Source organism: Acomys russatus, chromosome 12 (genome assembly GCF_903995435.1).
Source record: "Acomys russatus chromosome 12, mAcoRus1.1, whole genome shotgun sequence".
NCBI lineage: Eukaryota > Metazoa > Chordata > Mammalia > Rodentia > Muridae > Acomys > Acomys russatus.
This window is the reverse complement of record NC_067148.1, coordinates 37,030,452-37,055,142: the sequence shown is the minus strand read 5'-3', so window position 1 is coordinate 37,055,142 and position 24,691 is coordinate 37,030,452. Positions and strand designations below refer to the sequence as shown.

Here is a 24,691-nt window from a genome sequence, read left to right as displayed (position 1 = left end):
TTCTATTTCATGTACTTGGTTTTGTTTGTTTGAAACAGGTTCTCATACAATCCTGTCTGTCCTGAAACTCTATGCTGGCTCCAAACTCACAGAGACCTTCTGCCTGCCTCTGGAGTGCAGGGAAAAACAGGCTTGGATTGTCACTTCTTAGGAATTTAAAAATCATCTTTTGTTCAAAAGGTCTTACAAAATAGACTTAGACAATATGCGCCTGAAGACAGCACTTTTGACGCATGTAATGGTTATAGGCACTGTAGAAATCCTACCCAAAGTCAGAGATAGCTCGGACCACAGACAGGATTAGATTCTGGGTTAAACATTATTTTCTTCAAACAACTGATTTGGGAAGAATCATGGGTACTTTTTTGGTCTGTGGCTACAAGCATGGAGTCATGTCCTAGGACGATACAGACCAAACAGAGTAAGTCTAAGAGCATGCCCTCAGAGTAGTCTGTATCTGTCATGTCCCCAAAAGATTCTGTGATGATCTAAACATAACTGTTTTAGACTTAAATAAGACACTAGGAAGAAAGGACATCTAAAGCACATTTCACCTAATTTGTAACATTCGTCCACCGTTCTGTGCTTTTGAACTGGGTTCTGCATACTTCCTGGTTAAAGTATTCCTGGACGGTCTGTACTTTTTTTTTTTTTTTAAAACAGTGAATGAGACAGACAGATGACACCGATACGAACCTAGACACATTTTATTTAAAGAAGGCCAGATGTTCTACTTCTAACTTTTCCTATCACCTCTTACATTTTGCTTATTTGTTTGAGATAGTGTTTCTGTGTAGCCCTGGCTGCCCTGAAACTTACTGGGTAGACCATGCTGGCCCCAAGCTCAGAGATCTTCCTGTCTCTGCTTCCCAAGTACTCAGATTAAAGGTGTCAGCACTTCTGGCCTAGCTCTTCTTGCATCTTGTAAACATTAATAGCTTACTATTGTCAATTGCGCTCCCCCCCATTTTGTTTGCAATAGTTATATTTTAGGTCTCAGTTCTTTCTCCTTCACCATGTACAGCAGTCACCATTTCCTTTTAGATATTGACAAATCAGTCAGAAATCTCAGGTGTTTTCTCCTCTACTCTTAATCTGTTTCAAAATAAGTAATTTACATGTAATTCTTCAGACTGCATCTGTTAAATATGAAAAGCAAGATAAGATATGGAGAAGTTTATTATAGAAGCATGGGAGAGCAGGAAAAAGAGAGAAGCGTGGGGGGGGAGGGAGGAAGGGAGGGAGGGAGGAAAGAAGGGAGGGAGGGAAGAGGGAGGCTTGTGAAGCTGCTTCTATGCTAACAGCCCCACCACCTTGAACTAAATTTATTTTCGGAAATTCCCATGTTTGTTTTATGCTCAGAGCAGGTCTACTCTTGCGCAATGCTGGCTTAGAGTAGTAGCTTTCAACCTCCACACTAATGGCATTTTCACTGGGTAATTCTTTTTTGTTGCTGTTCTATTTTTGGCGTGCCTGGCTTTACTAACTGAATGCCAGCAGCAGACTTCCCCTAGTGCTATCACCAAAAATGATCCTGGCATTCCAACTGTCCTCTAAAAGAACAAAACAGCTTGTGAATTAAAAAAAAACAAAAAAACATTGATTCAGTCAAGTAGATGATATGGATTCCACCACTTTCTTATATTACTTCCACCAAGCCTCTTAGTTAAGAGTTTTGTCTGTAATCTTATCAATATCTGGCTATTCTGCATCTGGGTAGCCTGTCCCCTCCATGCCATAATTCCCACTATCACAGTACATTGCAAAGGGTGGACTCTTGGGCTTCCAAAGTCTGAGGTTTTCACATCAATGATATGACATCATTTGCCTTGACCCCACTGCACTGCTATTTATACTAAAAGGAATGATACTCTAGAACAGTGCAAGGTAGTGCCAGTTATTTAAACCTGCATGACCACATACTTAGTTAAAAAAAAACAAAAAACAAAAACAAATCAAATTAAAAAACCCTGCTGGTTTCATCTAAGAATGTCCAGGAGACCTGTGCACAGTGGCACACACTTGTAATGTTAGAACTCAAAGTTTTAGGGTGGAGGATGACAAGTGTGAGAAAAGTCTAAGCTAAGGGAGAAGATGGAGGGAAGGAAGAAAGTATACCTATGAGGAAGCAGCAGAAAGTCATTAATGGCCGGCATGGTGGCGCACACTTTTAATCCCAGCACTTGAGAGGCAGAGGCAAGAGGATCACTGTGAGTTCGAGGCTAGCCTGGTCTACAAAGTGAGTCCAGGACAGCCAAGAGAAACCCTGTGTTGAAAAACCAAAAAACAGGGGCTGGAGAAATGGCTCAGTGGCTAAGAGCACCGCCTGCTCTTCCAGAGGTCCTGAGTTCAATTCCCAGCAACCACATGGTGGTTCACAACCATCTGTAATGTTATCTGATACCTTCTTCTGCAGATAAAGCACTCATATACAATAAATAAATATTAAAAAAATAAAAATAAAAACCAAAAAACAAACAAACAAAAACAGAGAGGGGGGAGGAGTCATTAAGGTTATTACATTTTGTTCCTTTTGTTTTGTTTTGTTTGTTTTTCAAGACAGGGTTTCTCTGTGTAACCTTGGCTGTTCTGCACTTGCATTGTAGACCAGGCTGGACTGGAACTCACAAAAATCCACCTTCCTTTGCCTCCTGAGTGCTGGGATTAAAGGTGTGTACTACCACCTGGCTTAAAATTTCTTCTTTAAGTACAGAATTTGGTATAAAAGATTGTTGGGGGATGGTCTTGTGCACTGTGTATTCAGATGCTGATTTCTGTGCCCTGGTTCAGGTTGCAGTCCCGACATGGGCACTGTCATGATCACTCACTGAAGAATCTCCTGTATCAATGCTGTGTAAAGAACGTTCCCTAACTATCTCTGTTTGGTTAATAAAAAGCTGAACAGCTGCCGCTGGGCACTGTGGCACACACCTGTAATTCCAGTACCTGGGAGGCAGAGGCAGGTGGATCTCTGGGAGTTCAAGGCCAGCCTAGTCTACAAACCAAGTCCAAGGCTACACAGAAAAATCCTGTCTTGAAAAAATAAGACAAAATAAAGAAACAAAAGACTGACTTGGGGATGGAGAGATGGCTCAGAGGTTAAGAGCACTCTGACTGCTCTTCCAGAGATCCTGAGTTCAATTCCCAGGAACAATAGGGTGGCTCACAATTGTGATCTATAATGTGATCTGATGCCTTCTTCTGGCCTGCAGGTGTACATGCAGGCAGAGCACTGTATACATAATAAATAAATTAATTAATAAACAACTTAATTTTAAGCTGGATGTGGTGGTGCACGCCTTTAATCCCAGCACTGGGAGGCAGAGGCAGGTGGATCTCTTTGAGTTCAAGGCCAGCCTGATCTACAAAGTGAGTCGAGGACAGTCAGGGCCATCACCCTGTCTCAAAAAACAAAAACAAAACAAATGATGACTGGGCAGAGGAGATAGGAAGGCTGGACTTCAGATCCCAATGAGGGACAGAAAAAGGGGGAGAAGGAAGGAAAGAAGAGCAGAGAGAGAAGGCCCAGGAAGAGTTCACCATGAGGACAGAGAGTTACAGCAGAAGGCCAGGGCGAGACTGGAATGGCAAGTAACAGGCCCGCGGCCGGGAAGTGGCTAGACCAGCATGACTAGGTTAGAACAGATGAACATCTGCCCGGTCATAGAGCTTCATTCTTGTTGAATAAATCTAATAGGTCTCTGGGTAATATCTTAATTCAACAAAAGATAGGAAATGGCTTTGGTTCCTTATAAACATGATGATTAAAAGGAAAGTCTAGCTGTCAATTATCAAATTCTTGTATAGATAGTATCAAATGTTCAAAATTATCCAAAATGTTATTAAAACAGCCTTTTCTCTTTAAAAAAAAAAGTGTATGTGCATGATACTGTATGTATGCAGGAGCCCACAAGAGGGATCTGGAGAGGGTGTCAGGTCCGGGGAACTGGAATTACAGATGGTTCTGAGATGCCATGTGGGTACTGGGAATGGATCCGGGTCCTCTGCAAGAATAGCAAGTTCTGAGCCATCTCTACAGCCCTGGCCCTCTTTACCAGCATAATGTGTAAGAGTGGGATGGCAGCTCAAGTGTGAGGATCCAGTGCCCTTCCATCAGCATAGTAAAGAGATTTAAAAGCTGCTGTTCTTCCTGAATTCTTTGTTTAGGATGATATATGTTTATTTTCCATAAAATGTTGTTTGTTTAACTGGAATGTGCTTATTACTTTTTGAATGAGTATTTAAAACTTTGATTTTAATATCTAATGGGATAATATCGATACTCTACATGCAAAGTTTTTTTTAGGTCTTCATAATTTTTGAGGCCAGCCTAGTCTACAGAGCGAGTTCCAGGACAGCCAAGGCTACACAGAGAAAACTGTCTCAAAAAACAAAAACAAAAAACAGCTTAAGAACAACGCTTTGGGCTGGGCATGGTGGTGCACATCTTTAATCCCAGCACTCGGGTGGCAGAGGCAGGCAGATCTCTGTGAGTTTGAGGCCAGCCTGTCTTGCAAAGCGAGTACAGTACAGTCAAGGCTACACAGAGAAACCCTGTCTAAAAACAAAACAAACAAAAACAAAACAAAACTACACTTTGTTAGTCTGTCAGTCCTTTGCATTCATGGAACTTATGACTACCCGAAATTCTCATTTCAGTATGTGTCCATCATCTGTCCTTCTCAACTACAATGGAAACTCTAAAAGCAGAGACCTTGTATGTATGACATTCCTAGTGCCAAAAATGGAGTGATGAGAAGGCTGCTGTGAAGCTCAGTGGTAGTCAACTTGCCTAGCAGTTGCAAAGCCCTGACTCAATCCCCAGGCGCCCCCCTCCCCACAACATACACATCCCTTGATGAACAGAACGATTTTAAGGAGTGGACTGTATTTTTAGGAACTGACAAAAGAAGGATATCATTATATGACACACACACATACTTTCAATGATAAACAACTTCAGGAAGGAGGAACAGCCACTGAGGCAATTCCTATAGGCATGAAGCACACATTCATTCCTCTATGGGGTCTGCTCTCCTTCACACTGCCCTCTTAGACTAGCTGGCTAGCACATGTGCCAGTTCTGTTTCTTGTTAGCTGAAGCTATGTCTACCTCATGTTAGATCTCGTGGACTGTCAGGACTGCTAGGTGTTTTCTACAGTTGTAGATGGCCAACATCCTCTGGCCCTGTGTGGTTCTGCTAACTGTCCCCTCTAATTTCCTGAAGATAATTGTTTCTATTATCTGGAACTAGACTTATGAACCACGTTAGTAAGTTGGGACAGTATAGCATTCTGTGTTGACACTAGCATTTAACCTTATCGAGTTCTCTTAGACAGACAGACAGACAGACTCACACTTTTTACAACTTCAGTTTAGTTTTCTGGTCCAATGGGCATTACAAATATTAAATAAAACAAGAAACAGAAGGAGACAGGCTCAGTCAGCCATACACCAAAGGACATTGCCAAAGCAAGAGAGGAAAACAGAACAGAAATGATGGTCCACAGCCAAAAACTCTGGGACTATTTAGGATTTATGCTATTTTTACTTATGTGTGTATGTGTGGGGGTATGTTTGAGTGTGAGTGCCACAGGGTCCAGCAGAAAGTATCAAGACCCCTGGAGCTGGAGTTATAGGCAAATGTGGGTGGTCGAATGCAGATGCAACAAGTACTCTTAAACACCGAGCCACCTCAGCCCCTCTGGAACCATTCAGAATAGGACGAATCAGTCAAATGTGCTACAAATTCAACCTATAAGTATTCATAATATACGTGGCATAATATTTGAGAACAAGAATCTCCAATCAATGATTACATGAAACAAAACAAAAAACAAAGTAGCTAAGCAACCCAACTTTCATTTCTTATAAAGGAAATGATCTTGATCTCTCTTTTGTTTTGTTTTTTCGAGACAGAGTTTCTCAGCATAGTCTTGGCTGTCCTGGACTCACTTTGTAGACCAGGCTGGCATCAAACTCACAGTGATCTGCCTGCCTCTGCCTCCCAAGTGCTGGGATTAAAGGTGTGCGCCACCACGCCAGGCCTAGGAGATGATCTCTTAGTTAAGGTTACATCAGCAGTCACTCATAAAAGAGTCAGTGCAAACGAGGCTACTAGTGTAAGGCATCCTAGGGACAGTAATGGCATAGTGCTTGCAGCTCCCAATCTAACAATGGGGGCAAAATATAAGAGTGACCTCGCTCAAGATGGTGCCTGTTCTGACATTTTAACACAGGTGCCCAAATGGTGGAGATGTTTTAGTGGGCAGGAGTGAGATGGAAGAAGGAAGATTCTGAGATGCTTTCTAAAGAAAAAGAAATCCATCTAAGAGCTTTGAAAAATGAATGGTGCTTTGGTGGAAATGGAGGAAAGGATCACCATTCCAGGGAAAAACAACAAGACAAAGGCATTACAAACTGTCTGTTTGATTATCTGACTTCACGGAGGCTGGAAAACTGCTCAGATGCATGACGTAGTTTGATGACAAGGAGAAGTGGAACTCACAGGTCTCTTCACAAGGAAGCAGGAGACACAGGATTCTTCTGAGAAGACTGGGCAAGGCCTGACTTGGTAAAGCCATGTTTTAGACTGTGGTCATTAGGTTGATGGCAATACTATGGATTGAGAAGAAAGCAAAACAAAACAAAACAAAATCTAGAAAACCAGGAGCAGAACATGTGACTCGGAGGTAGAACACTTGCCTAGCACACAGATGTAGCACTGGGTTATTACTGCCCAGCCCTGGCCTAGTGGAAAAACTGTTTCAGAATCAGGTAACTAACACTTCAAGAATGGACTAATGAACACTGGGCACCGTGGCTCACACCTGTAACCCCATCCCAGCATTCAGAAGACTCCTACATTCCAGGCCAGCTTGAGCTACAGAGCGAGACCCTACTTAATAAACAAACTATATCCAAATGGGAGTTTATTGGTTTTTAAAAGTTACCTCTCAGCACTCGGGAGGCAGAAGCAGGTGGATTGATGTGACTTGGAGGCCAGCCTGGTCTACAAAATGTGTCCAGGGTAGCCAAGGCTACACAGAAAAACCCTGTCTAGAAAACAAACAAACAAACAAACAAACAAAACCCAAAAGTTACCTCGTAGTCCATCTTGTAATTGGTCCTTAATAAAGGGATTAAAGCCAGATGCATACCTTTTCTGCTTTTTTGTCAGAAATGTCCTGCTTTTCCAAAACAGCCATGCTCTCCTTCAAGTTCTTCACTATATCAGCTGGAGATTTGTGAGACTTGCCAAACGGGAACGGCATGACGGCAGCACCAGAGGCTTCCACTGCACTCTACCTGCTTGACCTGCAACACAAGCCAAGGCCCATGTGAGACAAGTAGAGCCAACAGAAGACACACTTTCACATTATATTCTGTGGAGAACGCCGTCTTGCGGGCCAGAGACAGCCCAGCAGTTAGGAGTACTTGCTGTTCTTCCAGGACCGGGCTTTGGTTCCCAGCACTCACAACTCCCTGTGGCATGAGCTCTAGTAGACTCTGATGCCCTGTTCTTGTCTCCTTAGACACACAGGGACACATCAGGCATAGGCACATACACAGGCGAAACCCAATGCACATTAAATAAATGTTTCTAAAACTTAAAACCATTGTACACGATGTTCACAGCTTTGGTTGATATAGAGAAGCCTGTTGAAACACTCTTGATTTTTAAAGCACAATTTTATTTCCCTCCCAACCATTTGTTATCCTAACCACCCACCAAACAGGTGTGTGCTGCTGCTGCTGACATGTGTAGCGGGGTCACAGGGAAGCTAGTACTGTCAGACCCAATACTACAAAGTACTTTCCTCATTCAGATGACCCTGGCAGTCATTTCTGCTTCCTTATGGAGGTGTAGTAAGGTTGACAATCTGGCTTAATGTAAAACAAGTTCAGTTTCTACTGACCTTGTTGTCCTTAGCTGCAATTGATAATGTTTATTCTACAGCTGACAAAAGTCAAGCAAAAAGCCAGAGAAGGAGCCCAATCACATAGCAGCAGCAGCAGCAGCAGCATGCTCCTGCCCCAGAGTTCATGTTGCTCCCCCACAACACCCAGTAGAATTGTCTTACAGGCATGCACTTCCTTGGTATCTGAGTATTTCTAAGCTGAAGGGAACCCTGACAACACCTTGGATCAATCTCCCTGTTGCATCATGGACTTTCTACTCTTCTACTGTAGATGCAACCATCTCAGATTGAACACCTCACTGAGGATGCAAATAAGCTCTTAACTTCTGTATAGTGGAGGGCAAGTTTTGAACTACACAAACCACAACGTCACATTATCTGAAAAGGGGCTATAGCTATTCTAAAGAGCTACCACACACACACAGGAAGACAGCCAGGCCCACTCATAATTTCAGCACTGGAGAGGAGAGGCCAGCCTGATTTGCACAGAAGTTCCAGGCAGCCAGGACTACAGACTGAGCTGCTGTCACAAATTTAACAGGACAGCAATGGAAGTGACTGACATGATAGGGCGATAGAAGCCACTTTTTTTTTTTTTCCATTACAACAACAGAAGAGAAGAGCTGGGCGTGGGTTATAGCTCAGAATGGAGAATGGCCAACATTTGCCAAATCGTAGGTTCGATCCCCAGCAATGGAAAATAAAAATTTGAAAGTTAAACTAAAGGAACTTCATATGAACAGCCAGGTGTGGTGGCCCATACCTGTAATCCCAGTGTTCTGGGAGGCAGAGGCAAGTGGATCTCTCTGAGTTCAAGGCTAGCCTGGTCTACAAAGTGAGTCCAGGACAGCTATGTCTCTCAAAACCAAAACCAGACCAAATTCCGCACCCCCTTCATATCAAATATAAGAAGATGACACTTTTCAGAAGAATCCTAAATATCTCTTAGTGGCTTCCAATGTCATATTTTTAGTTGTACCAGGTACCTCTTACCTCCCTCCCCTGCACCAAATCAGAGAGAGGTCTGAAATACTGCAGCCCTACATTTATTTGTGTGTGTGTGTGTGTGTGTGTGTGTGTGTGTGTGTGTGTGTGTGTGTGTGTGTGTGTTTTGTAAACATGCATATTACAATACTTCCACAGCACAGCATCTTAATGCCTTCTTTGACCTTTGATGATTCATTTGAAAATCTGAGCTTTCCGCCCCCCATGATACAGTAAAATGCATGCCTGTTTACAAAGAACAAGGTGGTGGTGGCAGCACATGCCTTTAATCCTAGCCAAGGCTACACAGAGAAACCCTGTCTTGAAGAAAGGAAGGAAGAAAAAAGAACACTGTATTTATTTTATACGCTTTGGTGTTTTGCCTGCAAGTATGTCTATGTGAGGGCGTTGGATCCCCTGAACAGGACTTCTAGACAGTTGTAAACTGCCATATGTGTGCTGGGAATTGAACCCAGGTCCTCTGGAAGAACACCCAGTGCTCCTAACTGCTAAGGAATCTCTTCTGCCCTCTAAGCATCTTTTTAAATAACAAGTTTGGATGAGTCCTATACTGTCTCTGCTTATCTGCCTGGCTGGCATTTAAATCCCGCATCGTTCCCTTCTATTATTGGTCCTTATGCCCTTCTTGGGGGTGGAACAAACAGCTGTCTCCGCATACACAGTAGGTCACACCACACGTTCTCTGAAAAGAGAACCCTTCTGTCTGTGTCTGGTATTCTGCAGGGAGTACTCTGGAGCTATACCAATGTTTTCCACTCTGGCTAGACTGTGAAAGAGGTGGCCAGTTAAAGGAGGTTTTAAAAGTCCATGAGTGTTGGTCACAACACAAAACACAGCTGCCAGGGAGAACGTGTATATCAAATTCCTTTATTCAAAAAAGGTTATGACATGATCGCTCTTCTTAACTAATCCAACCAGGAGCATAAAAACTGAATCCAATATACTCTGAGATAAGTAATTAATCGCTGATCCATACCTAAGACAAGTAGCTGTTCCACACAGGATCCAATCATATCAGGAAACTTATTCATGATGGATGCAAACCCCTCCTTTATATATTATAATTAAGCTTTAAGACTGAAGTTAAGCCAGGTGTGGTGGTGCACACCTTTAATCCCAGTTCTCGGGAGGCAGAGGCAGGTGGATTATTGTGAGTTCGAGGCCAGCCTGGTCTACAAAGTGAGCCCAGGACAGTCAAGGCTACACAGAGAAACCCTGTCTCAAAAAACCAACAAAACAAAACTGAAGTTAAAGTATAGCGCCTATTTGTGATGGTAGTCAGTGATGCGGGCTTGAATCCTAAGGCTCTGGAGGCCATGGGTGACTAAGGGTGACTTGAAAAGGGCAGGATAATTTAACACATCACTTCATGCTAAAATGAGCACTGAGCACTGAAAGCTGAACTTGGAACTGGTACACATCACTCACTAGGCCTAGCTGCCTTCCTCTCCTCTCTCTGCATTTGTTACTTTTCTGAAATTAATTCAATGACTCATCTTTGCTCTGGTGTTACTGTCCCTCAGGGTTCTCCTTGGCTGTCTCCCTGCCCTTTATCTGCTCTGACAGCCTCATCTGTAGTTCCAACAACTCATACCTACATGTCCAGTGCTTCTTCCTGTAATGCCACCCTAACACTCAAATCTTATTCAAGTCCTGCTTCTTTTCTTTATTTGGTTTTTCGAGATAGGGTTTTTCTTTCTTTCTTCTTGTGTAGCCCTGGCTGTCCTGGAACCTGATAGTAAAACAGGCTGTCCTTGAACTCACCGCCTGCCTCTGCCTCCTGAGTGTTGGGATTAAAGGTGTGCGCCACTGCCCAGCCAAGCTCTGCTTCTTGTTCCTAGTACCATTCCACCACAACACTTGGCCATGACAGCAGGCGCCACTTGCTTAAATCTCCCACAATCTGAGTAAATTCTATTTTGTAAATCTCTGTTCTTTTGGACACTCAGTATTCTCTATATAGGCCAGGGGTTGCAATGGAACCAACAGTACTTGTAGGACATGATATGAGAAATCATATGCTGCAAGCAATCTCGAGGCACACACTGAGAATCTGAGACTTAATTAGGAGGTTTTCACATCATGAGGATGGAACCTTGTGGATTGATTAATGCTGCCTTTTAATAATGGCCTGCATTGCAAGAATGTATTCACTTTCCTTCGCTGTGTGGGGACACAGACCTCACCACTTATTATGGGACTTAGCCTCCAGAACTGTTGCCTAATGCTAAGTATTTTGTCACAGCAGTACAGAGTAAGACAAGGATGATAAGGAAACATCGCTGTCAACAATGAGTGAAGCATTACCTGACTGATGAAGAAAGCACCACCATCATTGAAAAAAGGAGCACTGCTTTTTGGTTGGGGTCATAAGCCTAATCCTGTGAATTTCCATATTCTTTGATGGGGTGTAAGTCAGAAGAATGAATATTTCCATTTGTTGCTGTATCTACCTCTACCACCTAGAAATAAACACCTAGCTTTTTTTTTTCCCCAAAGAGTTTTACTGTTCATACTGCAAAATTCAAACATGAAGGCTTACCTAAGAAAAAGTAAGAAGCTATTAGCAGGTCAAGGCATTCTTTTTTATTTCTTCTTCTTTTTTTTTCCTTTTTGGTTTTTTGAGACAGTGTTTCTCTGTATAGCCTTCGCTATTCTAGAACTCACCCTGTAGACCAGGCTGGCCAGACAGATCTGCCTGTCTCTGCCTCCTGAGTGCTGCGACTAAAGGTGTGCACCACCACTGGCCAGCCTTCAATGCATTCCTTTAATTTCTTGCTTTTATATTTGTACTTGGTTACACTGGTATCTACTCTCTTCTCCAAAACAGATGGGAGACCAGAGGATGCTAGAAATGGTCACTTTTGTTTAAAAAAACTTTACCAGAAGAACATCTACACCATTAAAATTAGTTTTCTTAGGTACTACCACTTTGGCAATTGGATTGCTCTGGCTTACCTATCATGTTCCTATTCACTCACATACTAAACAAATACTGAAAAATAGTCAAATGACCCATAAGCCAGCCTCAGGATAGTCATTCATTCCATAATATCTACTACAAACTTAAGGCATCTAGTGCCTGTTTTCCAGAAAAAATTCTGGTGTGCATAGATGTGGGTGTATGTTTGGAGACAATAAGAAAAACTGTGGAATGACAACACATTCCTAGACAGCTCACTTCCTAAGACTCTGTATTAACACACGTGTTAGATCTGACTCATCAACTTGGTCAAATGTAAAAAGTATAAATGAACAAAAAAGCCCACATGCTGTAAGATGATTGCATCCAGTGCCCACTAGGGTTCCTGATTAAGTAATAGTCAAGTGAACCCCGCATGTACAAACCCACGTTTATATTTTCAGCTGACTCTAAGATGCAATCACACTACCATGTTAATGCTACTTAATCCATATGATTATCAAATAAGCAGATATTGCTTCTAAGTCCTAAGCTATTTGATAGTACAGGGCAGTATCAGAAGGCATGGTGATTAATTACTTAGCTTCAAAAGATAGTCTCAGACTAGATTCAAATCTTTACTTCACTAGACCTCAACTTAAGACTTCTTGTTGTTTGTTTTTTGAGACAGGGTCTCTCTGTGTAGCCTTGACTGTCCTGGACTCACTTTGTAGACCAGCCTGGCCTCTGAACTCACAGAGGTCCGCCTACCTCTGCCTCTCGAGTGCTGAGATTAGAGGTATGTGCCACCACACCTGGCCCTCAACTTAGACTTCTTTTTTTTTTTTTTCAAATTGATAAATGACAATTTTATTTTTTATGCATAACGGTTGATGAAAAAAACCATTACTAGCTCTATTAAAACTGAACATTTCAACCAAAAAGCATAGTAAGTATACTTACTAAATACTATTTTCTAAAATACAGCTTTAAAACATCTAACATGCTTGTTCAATTTTAGTACAGTGGACTCAAGACCAGGTGTACACGTTACATGCATCAAGGCTAGATTACAAATTATCATAGTCATCATCGTCGTCGTCGTCGTCATCGTCATCATCTTCACGCTTTCTTTTCAGTGCATTTGCCGACTCATTGGCTGTATTTTGTGATACCATGTTAGTAGTAATAAGAATGTTTTTGGACCCAATCAATGATGGATTAATGAGAACATTCTGAACTGCTGATGTTGCAGGAATTGCAGCCTTTACCGCAGGGGACTGAGAGGCAGGCATCTGCACTGTAAACCTCTGCCCTGTGAGGGACATTGGAGTGCCTACTTTAGTGGAAACAGACATGGTCTGTGGAGTTGGTGTGCCTAGTGTGGGAGTACTTGGTCTGCTAGAAACTGAACCAACACTTAACCGTGGAACTGTTATTCTTCCTGCAGGAGGAGGTGCCTTCTTTTGTAAAGACTTAAGCCTATAGTTTGGAGCAGTTAAGCAATACCTATCAGGTGGCAATCTAGGACCTGAATAAGGCTTGATCAACGGCAAGGGAGTTTGATTTCTTTGTCTTGCAATATCTAACAAAAAATCTCTCGGGGGAGGAGAAGTGAAAGACTGATCAGCTCGGCACTGAATTGCCAATCGCACGTCATCTGCATCAACAGTAGCTTTCTTAGCATGGCTTGAATAAATCTTAGCATCATCTAGAATTGTGGTCACATATCGGAAGGCAAACTCCAACATCTGATTTATAACTCTTGGCTCATATTCTGTAATCCCCATATCCTTCAGGATTTGTGCCATCATCTGCGCATCTTTCGGCATGCTCTTGGGAGAAGCCATCTTGCCAGACTCCATGATATCCGGTGATCAGACTTCTTGAGCTAAATCACCCACATTAACGTACTTCAAGCCTGATCTTGATGCAAGCTCTTTTCCCAGTGTGGTTTTCCCAACCCCTGGTGTACCGGTGAGCAGGATGTTCGGGAGCTTCTCAACTTAGACTTCTAAGCCCCCTTTCCTTTTACATAAATGTGAAAACCAATGGCTAATTTACAATGTGATGTAAAAATGAAAATACTTTAAACACAAGTATTTTACCTTGGCCATCATTGGCTGGAGAGATGGGTCAGTGGTTTAAGAACATGCCCTGTTCTTCCAAAGGACGGGAGTTAAAGTCCCAGCACCACATCAGGTCACTTACAAGCACCATAACTCCATCTCCAGAGGCATCTGATACTCTTGGCCTCTGTTACTGTTTGTGTGTGTGTGTGCATATATATAATTTTAAAAAATAATTTAAAAATTAATCTATGTATCATACTTTTGAAGCACACAGAAAAATTTGAATTTAGGGGGATAGCTACCCACACTTTCCTTTAAACTGTTGTTTCTAAAACATTTCTTTCCTTATCTTTCCAGATCTTATACAACCTGACATCAATTTATCTATCTTCCTTCTCTCTTATTAAAAGGTCCCATGAAAATAAGGGCCCTGTTGATGTCACTACTCTGCTGTTTTTCCCTACAATCTGAATATTTACAGCCTATTTACTTAAGTCTTTTTTCCATTTTCATGTGTGTGTTGTAAGCATGTTATATATGCATATCTGAGTGTGTGGTGGGTACATGTGTGCATTCATGGAGGCTTGAGGTTGATGTAAGGATGTACTTGATGTTTTTCAACCTTATTCATAGAGGAAGGTCTCTTATCAAACCCCAGAGCGCACTGACGAGGCTGGTCTTACTAGCCAGCTTGCTCTGGGATTCTCCTCTCAGTGGCTCAAGACTGGAGTTACAGGAGGGCGCACCTTGCCCGCCCAGCATGTATATGGAATGTGGGTCTGGGTCCTCACACTGGGCTTGCGCGGCAAGCACTTTCATCACTGAGCTGTCTCCCTCGTTGTTTGTTTTCTGAGACAGGGTTTCTCTGTGCAGCCTTGGCTGTCCTGGTCACTTTGTAGACCAGGCTGGCCTCGAACTCACAGAGATCTGCCTGCCTCTGCTGCTGGGAATACAGGTGTGGGCCATGACACCTGGCCTAACCAGCTCTTTCTGCTTTATTTATTTGTGCACATCTCTATTGCCCACTGTCTTTTTCTTATGGATCTGTGAAATGTTGTATATTCTCCTTTTATTTTTACAAATATGCTCTCCTCATCTGTCATTTGCACATCAATTTAATGTACAAAGTTTTCTTTTTCATTAAAATTTCATTTGTGGGTGAATCTGGGCAGTACCCATGAGGGACAAAATGATTATAAGGTCCTTCACTGTTGGTACTAGGAGCCAAACTCAGGTTCTTTACAAGAACAGCAAGAACTCTTATCTGCTGAGCCATCTCTCCAGACATAGTTTTCATTTATTTTATGAGCATTGGTGTGAGACTGTCAGATGGCCTGGAACTGAAGTTATAGACAGTTGTGATCTGCCATGTGGGTGCTGGGAATAGAATCCCGGTCCACTGTGCCAAGTGAATTCTGGGGTTTTATTCAGTTAGCCATCTAATTAAGTTACTTTGGAGAGCATAGTATATTATGCACTAACTATACTTAAATACCTATTAAGTAAATATATTAAGTAAAGTCAGTTACATTTGATACATTTTTCACAATTATAAGCCTCTGATTTGAGGCTATTTTTTATTTTTATTTTTTGGCTCTTTGAGACAGGGTTTCTCTGTGTAGCCCTGGCTGTCCTGGTACTCTCTTTGTAGACCAGGCTGGCCTTGAACTCTCAGAGATCTGTCGGCGTCGGCCTTTGCCTTCTGAGTGCTAGGATTAAAGGTGTGTGCCACCACACCTAGCTGAGGCTACTTGAAGATTTGGATACATAGCTTTTGTAAATCAATTCCACTAATGATAAAACAAACAAAAAAACAAAAAACAACAACAAAAAAACCCAAAAACCAAAAAACCCTCCCATTCGTAGACATCGTTCCAAATGAAGGACAAGGGGTGAATCCTAAGTTGTCAAAATATACCATTGAAAGTGTGGGTGGCCATTGCAGTGAGCCCTGCTTTCTCGTTTCCTAGGACATAGGAATGCAGGCTTACATATAGGAAACAAAGTGAGAGAGCGTCATGAAGCAGACATTCTCAACAGCCAATCAGACATCATACACACTGCCACCTCCATGCTAGCTAGCCTAAGAGCTGTCTGCACAAGATTTAGCTAAGTTAGCCACAGAATCCCTCTAGAGGTCATTCAGCTAAAGACAGAAATGATGAGTGCTGAGGAGCTGGCACAACAAGGGATTCCCTCAATTATTCTGCAGATACTCCAGGTCCTCAGCTGTTTGTCTCTGAATGTGGTGGTTCAACTTACTCTCAACTCCACATGTGCCCTGACCAGCCAAGAATATTAACAATAAGCATGGGCACAGGCACAGAGGCACGTGTGCAGAGCTGGCCCCCCTCAATACACACAAAATAAAAATTTTCTTGAATCTTTATTCTGTCGTTTATTGTATTATTAGCTTTCCCTACCAAACTCCTGTCAACTACAACTTTGAGGGGAAAGTCACACAGGTCTACCTTTGCTTCCTGTTAAAGGTGCAAATCCAGGCAAGACACAGTGTTGGAAGTCTCCAATTAAAGCCTGCCATTAGCTTCTTTTGTGTAGTTATTTAAACAACTATAAGACCAGGAGATCTAGCTTTATTACTGATACCAATGGAGGCTTACCAATTTCTTTAACCCCACAACACACATTTATACAATAAAACCAAGAATCAAGTCAAGTATAGTAACACAAACCTGTAACCCCAGCATGTGACAGGCAGAGGCAGGGGGATCAGGAATTCAAGATCGTTCTCAGCTAGTGAGTTCCAGGTCAGTTTGGAGAAGACTGAAGAAAAGCCTAACCAACCAACCAACATTACCAAAGAGTGCTGATTGTTAATAATGAAATGATAGTGTTCTCTTTTGTTCCAACCTGCTCCCTCCTTCTGAAGATGGTGGTAACTCACTAAAGTTATTTCTCAACCTACTGATGAGACCTGCAATCAGCAAAACAAAGACTGGAGACTGAGCTGAAGGGTCTAGAAAGATGGCTCAGGGGTTAATGCTGCTCTCCCAGAGATCCCAAGCTCAGTTCCTGGCTCAGTTCACGTCAGGGGGCTCAGAGCCTCATGTGATTCTAGTTCTGGGGGATATGACAGCATCTTTTGGCCTCAGCCAACAGTGACAAGCATGTGGCATGCACATGCACACTAGATGACCCAGGTTCATTCCCAGTACCCATACTGTGGCTTACAACCAACTGTAACTCCACCTCCAGGAAATTTAACACCTAGCGTCAAGGGACACCAGGCACTCACATAGTATATACACATATATGTAGGCAAAATACTCATACACCTGAAATTAAAAAGTACAAGAAACAAGGCCAGTGAGATGACTCAGTGGGTTACGGCACTTGCTGCCAAGCCTAATAACCTGAGTTCAATCTATGAAGGAAAGAATGCACTACTGAAAGTTGTCCTCTGACCTCCATGTGTGCAAAGTGAGATGTACATATTCGTATAATAAACCAGTACAGAAACACATTTTTTTAAAGAATGAAAAAGTAATAATCTTCAAGAAAGGAACTGCAATCTACTTTTTCAGGTAAACTTTTTCCTTGCTCTGCCCCAGGGCTGTGCAAACATAGTCCATATGATCATGAACAAACATCATGGTCTCGCCCACATTTTTATAAATAAGAAAAGCAAATAGCCAACCCTGCCCTTTAGAAAGTGAATTCCTGAAGAAGAACGCAACATTCAAACTAGAATTGTAAACAGATGAGAAAAACCTGAAACAAATTTCAAGTATGGCCAGACAAAGCTATCTTTTAAAAAATTATCTTGAGGTTGAAATTTTAATAATGTATTAGAAATCTGGTGACTTTAAAAAGTCGTATCTGTAAAGGTAATTACTAAATTTGCCGTTAGTCATTCTGATGAAGAACTATATTTTGAAAAAATTTGAAAACTCACAGCTTTAAATGTTTACAGAATCAGATATAAGCCTGGGAAATCACTCTCCTTCAAGGTCTAGCATTACTTCTTCTGTTCTGGTCAAATGCCCACAAAAGCACAAGCATACTGCAATGCCAACCAAGGCTGCACTACCAAAGTTGGAGATTTGCAAGTTTGTTTTCTTTTTAACCATCCGACGGCTGTCAAATAGTAATGTCAGCAGAAATGTATGGAGACAAATGCACAACTGCATGGTACTTACGAGGATCATATACAAGAGTGGTTCTCAATATTCCTAATGCCGTGACCTCATATGTTCCTCGTGTTGTGGTGACTCCCAACCATAAAATTAGTTTCACTGCTACTGTATAACTGTGATTTTGTTACTATATAAATCATAACGTAACTATCTGACATGTGACCCCTAAGGTGGTCACAACTCTCTAGTAGAGAGCCACTGATGATGACCTTCCTCCTACCCAGCCAGACACCATATCCTTTCTATCCTCCATGTCAACACATTAACTGGGACAAGAAGACTTAATCTTAGGTTGAGAGTAGAGTTCTCTCAATGAAACAATGAGGCTAAATAGTTCAACATCAGAGGAAGCAACTGGACCACAGCTGTCAACTAGCTGTCAGGATCATACAGAAAGCGGTTGTGTGTGCTTGTGGAGGAAATAAAAATTTCCACCACATACCAACAGTTACTCAGCTCGTGGATCTAAAAAGATGAGGTCATAATATAAAGTGGAATAAGAAGACAGGTACACACAGAGCAGACTTCAAATCTATAGAACATTACAGACAACAGCACATTACTATATCCTAATGAAAACCCTCACCAATACCAAGTTCAGAGGACAGGCAAAGCACACTGCATGCTAAAGGCAGGCATCAAGAAGATGCTCCCTGCCTGAACTGGCTCTTAAGACACTGACACTTTTGGAGGAAAGCCAGAAGATGTATTACAATTGGCCGGAGAGCTCTGTGCCAGCCTAAAGTCTGATAGGGAAACATTATTTTGTAATTTTGTCAAGGTCTATGGGTAATAAAGCATGGAATGGAAAGGAAGGCAAAAGCTGAAAAGCCCAAGTGCTGTTTACAGAATGGCCACGGGCTTCTTTTATTGCTCGAAGATGTCTCTCACTCCTGATGTGCTGACAGCACAATACAGTCAAACTGGAAACTCTGCCTTTACATCTGAAATCCCTATGGAAATGTAGGAAGCAATAGCTTCTTGCAGTCAGGGGGACATAGGAAGTTAAACTGAGAGACACCCCAACCAGGAAGAGCTACTTGTGTTGAACTCTTTCTCCCCTCTATAAATTTTCGACAGAATTTCATTTTTCATTCACTATTTCAAAGGTGGAATGATATTGACCTAAGTGACTACAATGACTAAGTATCCCAGAGTGCTGTAAATAACAAATCACACACATAGATTATCATTCATATGCAGATACCCCATATCTCTCATCTTATTTTTCCAATTTCTTAATGTTTTCTGTTTTAGGTTTTTCTTTTCTTTCTTTCTTTCTTTCTTTTTTTTTTTTTTAAAGAGAGAGTCTAGCAATTTACCCCTGGAACTTAGAGATCTGCTTGCCTCTGCCTCCCGATGCTCAATAAAGGCATGCACTATCATGCTCAGCATCTTCTTGACTTTTGCTTTGTTTTGGTTTTTTGAGACAGGGTTTCTCTGTGTAACAGACACACTTTGTAGACCAGGTTGGCCTTGAACTCAGAGATCGGCCTGCCTCTGCCTCCTGAGTGCTGGGCACACCCGGCTTTTTAATTTTCTTTTAGCTCCTCCAAATATTGATATTATTGTTAACTAAAGTGCCAGAATCAGCGGTTTGAACAGGATTTGAACAGGTTTAAACTGATTGAAACTAGATTCCCACAGGTATTCTATGAGTGAAGCAAATAGGGTGAACTTGTTTTAAAATAATGGGAGATGACTGATACAATGTCAGAAGCTTCTTCAGAGAAAAATGGTATTAGCAATGGCGCTTTCAAACCTTGTGCTAGCTGAATTTTGGAGGAGGAAGTCAGTCTACTCCAGCCCAAACGCTTCATTCTTATTTTTTTATATAATAAATTTCTATGTTATAGATAAAACATAATCTGTTTTTAAACCAAAGTCTTATGTAGCCCAAGTTAACCTCGGACTCGTTATCCTCTTCCCTCTGCCTCCCATATGTCAAGTCATTTGGTATCTTATTGGCATCCAAGTCACTGCAGGTACCTACCTTTAAATCAAGCGCTGCTGCATGGGCTCTTTACTTTTCAGAGGCAGCTATTAGTGCTGTGCGCTAGGATTAGCCCATTGTTAAAGCCAGAGCAGTTACCTGAGATTATAACCTTGGACCTTGCTGGTGTCTACCAAGACATTTGGAGGCATGATTACAAGGCCACTATGACAGCTCCAGAGCACCAGAAAACCAACAGCTTTCACATGATAAAGTGGTACATGCCTACATCCCAGAACTCCAGAGGCCAAGTGGAGGAATTACGAGTGGGCCTAGGACAGTCAGAAAAGTAATGATTTACTAATTAATACTGCACTGCAGGACAGTATTATCTTTCAGGTGTTCTACAACATCTGAAACCTGAGTAGCTCATCTGTAGATACCAAACTGTCCCTCTGGGTTCCTGGAAAAGTCATGCTTCTCTGAAACAACCAGTTTATTTTGTGTTTTCCATAGTCTTGGGACTGGTCTTTATTCTAGCTACCCTACTCAAAGCCAAATGTGGGATATTTCACCTAACAGTATACAAGACGTATTTACTTGTATGTTCACCTTGAACCAAGAGTCAATTTGTCCTGTTTTTCTACTTTTCTTGTTTTCATGGTAAGGTAGAAGATGGGAGCTTGAAGAGAAATCAGTAAAGAAAGAGAAGAAAAAAAATACTCCTAATTTTCTCCAGTTTCCTAAACACTAATATGTGTTTCTCAGTTTTTTTATCACTGTAACAAAATGTTTGAGCCAGGGTAACAAGTTCAGCTGGGTGTGGTGATGCATGCCTTTAATCCAGCACTTGGGAGGCAGAGGTAGGCAGTTCTCTGTGAGTTCAAGGCCAGAGTGGTCTACAGAGTGAGTCCAGGACAGCTGGGGCTCTGTGTAACAGAGAAACCCTGTCTTGAAGAAGAACAACAAAAACAAACAAACAAACAAGCTTTCTTTTGGTAGTGGTTCACCTGCATCAGTGTAACTCTAATGAGGCCCTTGTGTTGGTGTCATACTCACTGTATTAGGTAACAATGGCAGGAAGAGCAGTTATCGGTATGGATGACATTTGTAAAGCCTTCTAAGAGGAACTCCACATTCCCAGTGACCTAGGAGCACTAGGGCCCACTCTTAAAGCCTCACTATGACCAGTTGAGGATCAAGTCTTCAGCATATGGACACCTGAGGACCAAATCAAATCCAAAACACAGCAGTGAGAAACACTGGGAGGAGGGGAGCCTAACCTTAGCATATGGGTGTAAACACATGCTTTTAATCTTAGCACTATAATAAATTTGCTTAATACTGCAAAATCCAGTGTGTTATTATCTCCCTGAGGTAAGATTAGGTAATGATGCCAAGCAGATGCTATATCAAAAGACAGAATGCATATTAAGGCAATCAATACATATGATTTACAGGGGGAAAAGGGGAGGGGACTTTGTCTTAAGAGCCAAATTCTAGCTCTAACAGTAGTCCAGTAAGCATTTTTTCCAAGCTTATGCAACATACTGTTCAAGTTGCTGTTACATGAAATGCATTGTAGATACTGAGTTTTAAATGTCCGCTTTCACAGAAAATTATTTTTACCAGGTATACAAAATATATTCTATTTAAGCAATAAAAAATTCCATTCATAAATTAAAATCATGTCTGAGCTGTACTTGCATATCATTATCATAGTTTATTCCCATCTCATCAAGGACATTAAGTATCAAGAATAAGTGAAGATGGGGGTGGCAAGCTATAGGCAAAGAACATAAATTGTACAATGTAAATGGAAACCTATGCAAATGATGAGGTAAAGAAAAATGCTGCCCAAGCAACAAATATTGGTTTACATCAAAGACAAACAGTTTAATCTCCAGTCTCTCCTCCCCTCCCAGGAACACTGAGTAACTGTAAGCACCATGGCTTTTTAGTGATGGTGGTAGAGAAGGTGACTGAATGCCTGTAATTACAGATGGTCCGCTCTTCACATACACCCTGGGTACCTTAAAGATATAGATATTTATTTAAAATAATAATAATAAAGCCTGCTTTTAAGGCTAGGGCCTGAGATAAAGGTCAAGAAGTACATAGGAACAAATGAGTAGTGAGGCAGATAAGTAAGCAAGAAATTCGTTATACTATTATCCTAGACATCTAAAGAAGCAGATTAGCATACCAATAACCCTCTTCTACAAGAGTCATTGGTCATGTTGCCTCCTGAATGCACTCATAAGCCACTCTATACTACCTACTTATCCTCTCCTGCCAGTCCTTACCCTGTCACGTGCCACTCACACAGATCCAGTGGCACGTGAGAGTGTCTATATGAACCAATTCCTGCTGGCCTGCATGGTAACTGAAAAACCAGTCCCTACCCAGAAACTAGGTTCTGTGAACACTTATGGAATGCAGGTGGCAGGTGAGAGCTCTGCACAAGATGGGATAAGCAGAGAAATGCAGTAAAAACAGACTACTTTAGTGGTTATGACCTGGTCCGAGCCATTTGTAGGATACAGGTGCATCGCCCCCCACCCTACCCCTACCCCCACGCCCCAAGTATTTGAGTATTTCCCAACATAAAATCTTACTAACACTAAAATCCCTGCTTTGTTGGAAGAAACCAAAGGGGTCCAGATTATGGGGGGGGGGGTTGGGTGGATGCACACCTCTTAGGTTTCAGTGCTTCTTTCCCTGTGAAGAGCAGCTTTACACACAAGTTTGGTCTTTGACCTCTAAACCTCATAGAGATACAAACTGGGCTAGTGGCTACAGGGGCACCATCTTTGACTGTCCTATATGATCTGCATACCCACTTTAGGGACTAAAGATGTGCCACCAAAAGACTGAATAACAAAAACTGGCTGGCTTTGGAATACGTGGTAGCATGCTTGTTTGGCATGTTCAAGGCCCTGGGGTCGATCTCCAGTCCTAAACCAACAGCAACAAAAACTGCTGTCTGCTTATTCTCACAAAGTAAAAGTTCAAGATTATATAAGGAAATGCAAATTTTCTCCCACAATCATCCTAAAGTGAACTCCCCCCCCCCCGCAAAACAGGGTTTCTGTTTGTAACAGCATTGGCTATCCTGGAACATTTTGTAGACCAGGCTAGCCTCAACTCACAGAGATCCACCTGCCTGTGCCTCCCAAGTGCTCTGTGAGCTCCCACATTTAAAGGTTGGTCTTATGGGTGAAAGCTTGAGGGGCGTGAGCGTGGGTGGTGGTGGAGGAGAGCACAGGGAGAGACAGGCGCACTGACCAGCGGCTCTATCAAGTCAATGAGCTCTGAGGCTCAGTCACGTCTTTCTTTCCAAACAAAACAAAGTGGTATGAGCCAATCTGATCTAACTAGTGAGGCCAGGCAGGGCTATACAATGAGACCTACCTACGTACAAATAAACAAACAAGTCCATTCCATCTTACCCCACCACCAAACATAATGCAGATGGGCTTCAGAAGACATCTGTAGCTTACACATGGCCCCCAACTCTCTGAGAGCACACACACATGAAACACAAAAGCTAGCAAAAACGACAATACTGTAAACCCCAAATTCTCTTTGCAACACTTCCTGAGAAGGATGTAATATCAGAGGACGAAAGAATACACACACAGCTGCTTACAATGTCTCCTTTCAAGACTGGCTGAGGGCTAGGCAGAACATTTTACAGTTAGATGCACTGCAACAGCACAGCTTTCATTCTGAGAAGTTAATCTCCTAAGAACTGCTTTAGAATTAGCGCCTTAGAGTCAAGCAAGGTGGAGACAACAGTACTCTTGCATCAGTAAATGGTAGAATGATACTGTCTTTCTTAATTAAAGCAAGGCAATTTGGTGAACCAAGAGAGACTAACTGAGCAATTGTGTGAGGACAGACACAAAGTCACACTTTCTCTGACAAATTAGGGTGTTTGTTTACCCCTGCTATCCTGACAATGTTTCCATTCTGATCCCGTAAGAGCAGAGGCCCTCCACAGGGTCACCTGTGCCGAGGTATTTCTTAGTGATGAAAGACAACTCTCCCTTGGCAAATATTGACAGTTCCTTACATTTACAGAAGAATATGCCAGCGTCCCAACTCTTTAATCTCCCATCAACATCCATCCATCCTGATGGCAGATTGGATGACATTTCTCCCTTGAGGCACATTACCAATTCTTCAATCTCCCATCAGCAGCCATCCACCCTGGATAGTGGACTGAAAACCATTTCCCACTTCATGTGCACTTCATTATTTTCATTTTCCTCCTGCTACTTGCACTTTTTTTTCTGGTGGTATCAGGAAAGAACCCAGGGTCTCATGCATGCTAAGCAAGGACTCTTGTTGTGAGCCCTCAGATCCACACTGATTTGACTGCATTTGCCTCAAAGCACATGACCTCGTTTCAACCCCTACTGTCTAAAAGTTTATTCCTAAGTATCTTTTCTCAGGGCCAGGTGTGGTGGTACCCCTTTCATCCCAGCAAGAGGGAGCCAGAGGCCGGGGGAATCTCTGTAAATTCGAGGCCAGTCTGTATACAGAGTGAGTTTCAGGACAGCCAATGTAACACATCGAGAGACCCTGTCTCAGCCCTCTCCTGAAAAACCCTTTCTTCTTCCCAATAATGCGTGATTGCACTCACTCAGTAGTCCCCTGCATACTGAGTTCTGTAAGGCAGCTTTACCGAGAT

The 24,691-nt window shown here is 42.1% G+C and overlaps 2 protein-coding genes across 2 annotated transcripts in view; both read right to left on the bottom strand.

Annotated features, from left to right (window-relative positions):
• Positions 1-24,691, bottom strand: part of Cab39 (calcium binding protein 39) — a 70,168-nt gene that overhangs the window by 31,400 nt on the left and 14,077 nt on the right. Inside the window, exon 2 of the mRNA XM_051154231.1 lies at positions 7,162-7,318. Coding sequence (XP_051010188.1) covers positions 7,162-7,275 — 114 coding nt within the window. The 5' untranslated portion in view covers positions 7,276-7,318. The remainder of the gene's footprint in view (positions 1-7,161; positions 7,319-24,691) is intronic.
• Positions 12,897-13,826, bottom strand: LOC127196487 (transcription initiation factor TFIID subunit 9). The gene has a single exon (XM_051154238.1). The coding sequence runs from the start codon at positions 13,693-13,695 to the stop codon at positions 12,901-12,903; it is 795 nt and encodes a 264-aa protein (XP_051010195.1). The 5' UTR covers positions 13,696-13,826; the 3' UTR covers positions 12,897-12,900.